At 38.9% G+C, this 6,764-nt stretch overlaps 1 protein-coding gene across 1 annotated transcript in view; it reads left to right on the top strand.

The window, feature by feature from the left end:
• The first annotated feature begins 301 nt into the window (after positions 1-301).
• Positions 302-6,764, top strand: part of LOC100935186 (OX-2 membrane glycoprotein) — a 110,522-nt gene continuing 104,059 nt past the window's right edge. The window contains exon 1 of the mRNA XM_031949652.1: positions 302-421. Within this exon, the coding sequence (XP_031805512.1) occupies positions 322-421 (100 nt within the window). The 5' untranslated portion in view covers positions 302-321. The remainder of the gene's footprint in view (positions 422-6,764) is intronic.

The following is a 6,764-nucleotide window of genomic DNA, read 5'->3' as shown; positions in this document are numbered from 1 at the left end:
TAATATGCAATATATATTTATGCATATGTATATATAATTTGTAATATCTGTCGTTCAGCATATTATAAAATACAATATATGCAATATATAACTTCCATTCTTGGTTTCTTCTTTCACATCTCTGCCCTATCAGTGCTTAGGGACAACCTTTCATGTTTTCATATGGAATATTTGTGTCCAAACTGTGGTACAGCCTTCTGAGTTCATATTGGTCTGATCCATCACAGTGGGACACATTGTACTTTGACCTTATTGTGATGTCATTTCAATCTTTTTTTTTTAAACTGTAAAACAACCTCGAGCTGCTCTTTGAGGGTTGTTATGGCTGAAAATGAAATCCTGTGGCCAGGGAGACTCCGAATTTTGTTACACACGTCTCCAGAGAGCAGAAACACAATCCATTCCTTGATTTGTACTAAAGGTATTGTAGTCTCGTAGAACCTTTCAGAATTTGTGAGTCAAAAAAGCCTTCAAGAGCCCAGGTTCAACTCCGGGTTGTGTTAAAACATTGGAGAACTTTAGTGCATGGAACACCATGCACACACACATATTCATAATTCAGTCTCTTTAAATAATGCTAACTTGTCATTTGTAGAACACATTAAAGCTTGTAGAGCTTCTTACATCCAGTGAAACTTGAACTTTGAAGAAAGCTTGTGAGGTGGTAATACAGGGATCATTCCCTCTTTTTTATAGATGAGAAGATAGACTCATTGCAGAGTGTCAGTAGCATGTCTTTGAACATCCAGCCAGTGTCAAGAGTGGGATTTTGACCCAAGAGCTTCCTGACTCTGGCCTCCAGCTCAATCCTGACTACCTCTTTATCTTTTAAACTTAGAAGGGGTTTTAGAGGCCCACTAGTCCAACTCCAATATGAGCTATGAATTGCTCCTCTGGCAAAAGGTCAGCCAAATTACTGGATAGCTCCAGGAAGAGTCTCAACATCTAAGCAAAAGATTTTACATTAGGCTAGCTTTAATGTTTAAGAACTTTACAGGAGCAAAGATCGGGGCAGGGGGAGAGAGAGAGAGAGAGACACAGAGAGTGAGACAGAGAAAGAGAGAGAGAGAGAGAGAGAAATGGAAGAAACCTTGAGACCATATAGTTTAAACCTTTCATTTTAAAACAGAAGAAACTCTGGAGGCCCAGAGATATTAAGTGATTTGACTGAGGTTAAGCAAGTAAAGGAAACAGCATTTGAATCCAGGTCTTTTGACTACAAATTCAGCTTTCTATCCATGTTTTATCATGCTTTCTCTTATGAAATAAGAATATTTTCTTCCTTGCTTCCTTCCTTGCTTCCTTCCTTCCTTCCTTCCTTCCTTCCTTCCTTCCTTCCTTCCTTCCTTCCTTCCTTCCTTCCTTCCTACCTTTCTTTATTCTTTCTTTCTTGATTTATTTTAGAAAATAGACACTTCTAGATACAATTTACATGAGACAATCTTATGGAATTTGGATTGCATTTCCTTTAAACTTTGCCCTCTAGTCTGGCTTTAATTAATATATGTGCTTCTTATTTTGATATGACATTTCTGAAATTAGAACCTACTTTTAATACAACTAGAGGGAAGCTATTTCAGCTAAAAAATCAGATGACACATCTTCTGTCTCCTGAGGTGGTCAGTTTTCTCCTCTCAGGAGGCTTCCCCAAATGTCATGGTAAATATTTTTTTTGCATATATGGAAACTTTCTAGTATCATGTCTTTTCAAAATCCATAGGAGAAATTATATGAACTTCATCCTTTCTCTGAGTCACTATTGGAGACTCTAACCATTCCCTTTGAGCCTAAGTGTACAAGAGTGTATAAGAGGTTACATGGGTTTTTCACAATAAGGGCTTTCTAATGAGGCTCTTTGAATTTTCAATTGCTAATCCCTGTGGATTATATTCCACTATGATTGTGTATCCATCACTCTTTTAGGATGAATTATGCAAATCATGTCTTGGCCCTAGTGTGTCCTAGATTGGGAGTTGTGAGGACAGAATTCCACTCCTACTATTGTCTTTGACTCACTGTGGGTTTTGAGTGCCTCCTTTTTCTCATCTGCTGAACAACAGCGATGACAGTCCCTACTGCCTGATCATGTCACTAAGGACTTTGAAATCTCAAGATGAAAGACCCAACAGGAAGCACCAATCCTACTCTCACCAAGGCCACACTTTACTGGAAGAAAGCAATTCAGAATCAAGGCATCCATTCTTGATCTTTCACTTCACTTTTCATTAGAGGTGATCTTTTATCTCCTAGAAAGGATTAAGTGGACTCCTCTCTCCCTTCTGATCCACAAGAACCCCATTCCAGAGAGTCTGGAATTTGGTTTTCTTCATGCAAAAAGATGGAGAGTTAAGCAGACCCCACTGGGCTACTAGCCCATGGCTTCAGGGAATGTAGGTACATCAAACCAGATGTTTAGCTCATGAAGCCAGACCCTCCAACTGTCTTTCGAAATAATTGTTTCAACTGAGAATGAACATCTTGCTTGTCATCATTTAACTTTCTGTAGCTCAGAGCAATATGGAGGCCTCAGGACTTTTAATTGCTTTTGTTAGCTATTTTTAAACTTATGTAATGCTTGTCATGGTGGGCGTCATTTTCGTAACTTTCAGAAAATATGTCTTTGTGTTTGTCCTTCTCTGTCTCTTTCCTCTCATATATTCATATACATATACATATGTATATACTATATATATATATGTGTGTGTATGTATGTATTTGTATATACATCTATTCCCCATTTTGCTTCTCAGGGGTCTGGTAAAGCTATCCTAAAGAGAGCTATGGGGATTTTTATTGTGTCCTATGATAGTGTTTGGAGTGTCTTCTCCAAAGAAATCTAACTCTTCAGAATTTTCATAGGACTTTACAGTAAGAACCTGCAGAAACAGAATTTGTCCCATTTTACAGATGAGGAAACCAAGATTCAGAAACATTCAATGACTTTGTCCCAAGTTGAGCGAACTAGTAATTGTCAGAGGCAGAACTTTGGACATTGCATCTAGGGCTCTTTATGATACACCCATGACCAACTCTTTCTTTTAGCTGGGATGTTATGGGGATGTTTTTTATCCTGCCTCCTGATGGGTTGTATACATTTATGGAAGAGTCAATAAAGAGATTCTTGACTCTGAGGTGTTGCTGAGCTCATTTCTCACCCCATGCTGTGTGTGACTTCACAGCATCGGACATCACAGCTGGAATATACGGCATTAATGCAAAGCAGACACATCTGGATTTCCTTATCCTCTGGAGAACTGCCTCAGCCCTTGTTGCCTACTCCAAGATACATGAGCTCTGGGTACCAGGTTAAAGAATGAAATGTCCTAGAACACGGATTTCTAATAGATTCCCTCCTCCCTTTTCTTCCTCATGCTATTGAAAAGATGGAACAATTTGAGTTGTGTGTGTTTCTTTTCTTTTTTTCTGTTTCCATGACGAACAAGAACTGGCAAAGCTTCTGACCAAGTCTTAGGGCAAGGATAATGCCCAGTGAAAAGAACAGGGTCAGTAGCATTTTCCCCCTTTGATGGCAATCCCAGCAATGGAAACATTCTTACCTTAGCAATATGTGTTCTTGCGTCAGGGAAATTTTTTTTTTTTAATCCTGGGACAGAAATAAATCCTTTGGCAGTTATAAATACATCCAAAGAGACCCCCAAGGAAACCTGGAGTGAATTAGTCAATTGATGTCAGGCCGCAGCTGCTGGCATCTGTTGGCCTGACTGGCTGTCAGAGTCTGTCTGATAACCTCCTCAGTGTCCAATTCCTTTCTCCTTTCTGAGCGTCTCTCTCTCTTGCACTCTCTCTTTACCTCTCCCCCTACTTCTCTTATCTTTCACTTTTCAGAACCTTCTCATCTGATATTACTCACTTTCATGCTCTTACTTGCTGAAGCAGCTACCATTGGGCCAGGGACTACTTTGGTTCAAATCAAAGTATTATGGGAAAAAAGGATTCCTCTTTGAAGTAAAGATTATCACAGCTCCAGAGAGGAGATAATGGAACTCGTCTCACCCTTTGTGTTAGTGAAGTGGGGGGACCACAGGTACAAAACGTGACATATGCTGTCAGACATTTTGCCTTACCCATTGTATTTGCTCACCTATTTTTCTTTGCACTTTTCCATGTTCCTTCCCTGAGTCAGCATGTGTTGCATTCTGGAACCCCTGGGATGACTACTACTCCAAGTTAAAGGTACCACTAAAATGATAACTTGTGATCATCGACTAATGTGTTTTTGCGCATATGGGCCCCTTTCCTTCCTTTAAGATCTTTTTGGGATAAAAGCCCAGTAGAAATACTGCTGGGTCAAAGGGTATGCACAGTTTGATAACCCTTTGGGCATATCAACTCATTCTTTCTATAGAAGTAGAAACAGACACAGATTAGGAACTTGTTTCGCTGAAAGTTCTGTAGGTAGTGAGTAGCAAGGAAAGGATTTGAACCCAGTTCCTCTATCCTTGTGTTATAGATCTTTCCATTACTCCATACTACTTCTCATTTCCTTAGTAGTTTAGAAGTTTATGAAACACTTTTCTCACAACCAACAGATGAACTATGTAGGCCTAAAATCATCATCTCTATTTTACAGATAAGAAAACTGAAGTTCTCAGAGAGAAATTGACCTTTCTACTTTAACAGCTAGGAGGGTGACAGAACTGAATCAAATCTTTGTCTCCTGACCCTGTGTTTAAGACTCTTTTCACTAAAATGTGTAGAAAGCTCTTCAAGTAGGAACAGTTGGATTCACTTAACAAAACACCCATTTTGGAAGTTGTATTTTATATTGCCAATAAGGAATGAGAAGTTCAAGTCCATGTCTCAAAATATATGCTTCTAGGGGTGTCAAAGGTATAGAACAGATGACCTTTCTCACTATCTATGCCAGGATCAAGGCATCTCCTAGATTCTTTACTTTGGTCTGTCCCTCCCTGTTTTTGTTGCTACAGGCTTTTTTGTAAAGAACTTTAAATCTTTTAGTCATAGTGAATAAATAAGCCAAAGGACTCAGATGAAATACTGAACAGAGACCAAACAAATTGATACTTTCTGACCATGTTGGTGAGTTTTTATGTTTGTGTGAGTTTCTATTTGTGGAAGGACTTAGGCTATGGCCAACCTTCATTCCCTTCCCGGCTTTGTAGACTTCAAAGCTGTTCCCCTTGTTTCATCCCATTTGCCCTTGTTCTCAGTTCTCCCTCACTTCATAGTTCTTTTTTGTCTGTTGTCTTTCCCCATTTGATCGTAACCTCCTCAAAGGCAAGGGAAGTCTCTCATTTTGCTAGTATTTATCTTTTCAGGCATAGAGTAGGTACTTATGAAATACTTCTTCCTCATTGCACTATAATATCTCTGAATTTGAGCCATCTTGACAGTTGATAGAGATAGAGATATATTCTAACATGTCATGCTAGCCTGAAGCCTTCTGTTCCTTAATTCATAAAATAAAGGTCTGTCTTTTATAGCAGAATGTTGGAACTGGGCTGGGGGTATGTCTTATAACATGGAATATCACAACTGGTTAAGACATACAATGTTGGAGTTATAGGAACTTTAGAATGGAGAATGGCAGAGTTAAAAGGGAGTTGAGAGCATTGAATGTCAAAGTTGGAAGGGCCTTTAGAAGCTAGAATGTCAGAGATGAGAGAAATACACACACAAGGTTAGGCTTAGAAATTGTCTTAAGACATAATGTCAGAACTGAGAAAGATCTTTGGGACTGTCTAGTTCAATCTGATTAATATAATATTTCTGTTGCATTTGAAGAATTTATAAAGAACTTTTCTCTCAACAAGTCTGCATGATTAATAGGGCAAGCTCTTTCTTCCTTACTTTAGGGATGAGAGGATCAAGGCTAAGAGAGGTTAAGTGAATTTGCCAGGATCACACAGCTGGCCATTGTCACAGGAGGTTCTCCTGAGTCCAAGCCAAGCACTCTTTAGTGTAACTTTTTAAGTGTAACTAAATGAGGCCCATTAGTGTTTCTAGCATTGAACTCAGACCAAGTTGTGACAGGCAAAAATAATGGAATGAACTAGAGGCAGATTCAGTTTTGTATTTTCTGTTTGAAGTAGGATTTGAACTCAGATCTGACACCACACAGCTGTTCTATCTTCTGCACCACCCAACTTCCCCCTAAGTTCTCACTTCGCCAGGTTTGACATCTCTCAGTGTGCCCAATGAGCACTTAACTGCAACTCTCATATAATTTGAACTCAAATCCCTCCACCATACTGATGGATCTGCTCTGGATAGACCCTTTGAGCTCATCACTATGTTTCCCAGACTGTAGTGTCCAGAATGAAAAAAAGTATTCTGGATGGGATCTGATGAGAACAAAGCCCAAAATAATAATGATAACAATAATAATACTATAGAATCAGCTCCTTTTCCTCTTTAAATGAAGCTTAAACTGTTATTAGTTTTCAAGCATTGAGTCCTCAAATTGCTTCTATGCAATTTCCCCCATTGTTTCTAGTTCAAGCCTTTGGGGCCAAACAGAACCAGTCTAATCTCTCCTTCACATGATAGTTCTCCAAATAGTTTGAAAAATATGTCCCTATTATGGTCATGAACTGCATTAGGTATAGGGAGAAAGGAAAAGAAAATACAGAAGACTCCTGTTTCGCTTGGTTTACAAAGTGTTTTCCTCAGGACAATGTGGAGAGAAAGTAATATAAATGTCACACTAATATTGACAGTTACAAAACAAGCTCAGAGAGTTTAAGAACTCTTTAGGTAGCTAAAGTAGTATCAAAGGCAGA

Source organism: Sarcophilus harrisii, chromosome 2, assembly GCF_902635505.1.
Source record: "Sarcophilus harrisii chromosome 2, mSarHar1.11, whole genome shotgun sequence".
NCBI classification, from domain to species: Eukaryota; Metazoa; Chordata; class Mammalia; order Dasyuromorphia; family Dasyuridae; genus Sarcophilus; species Sarcophilus harrisii.
This window is presented reverse-complemented; position numbering and strand designations above follow the sequence as displayed.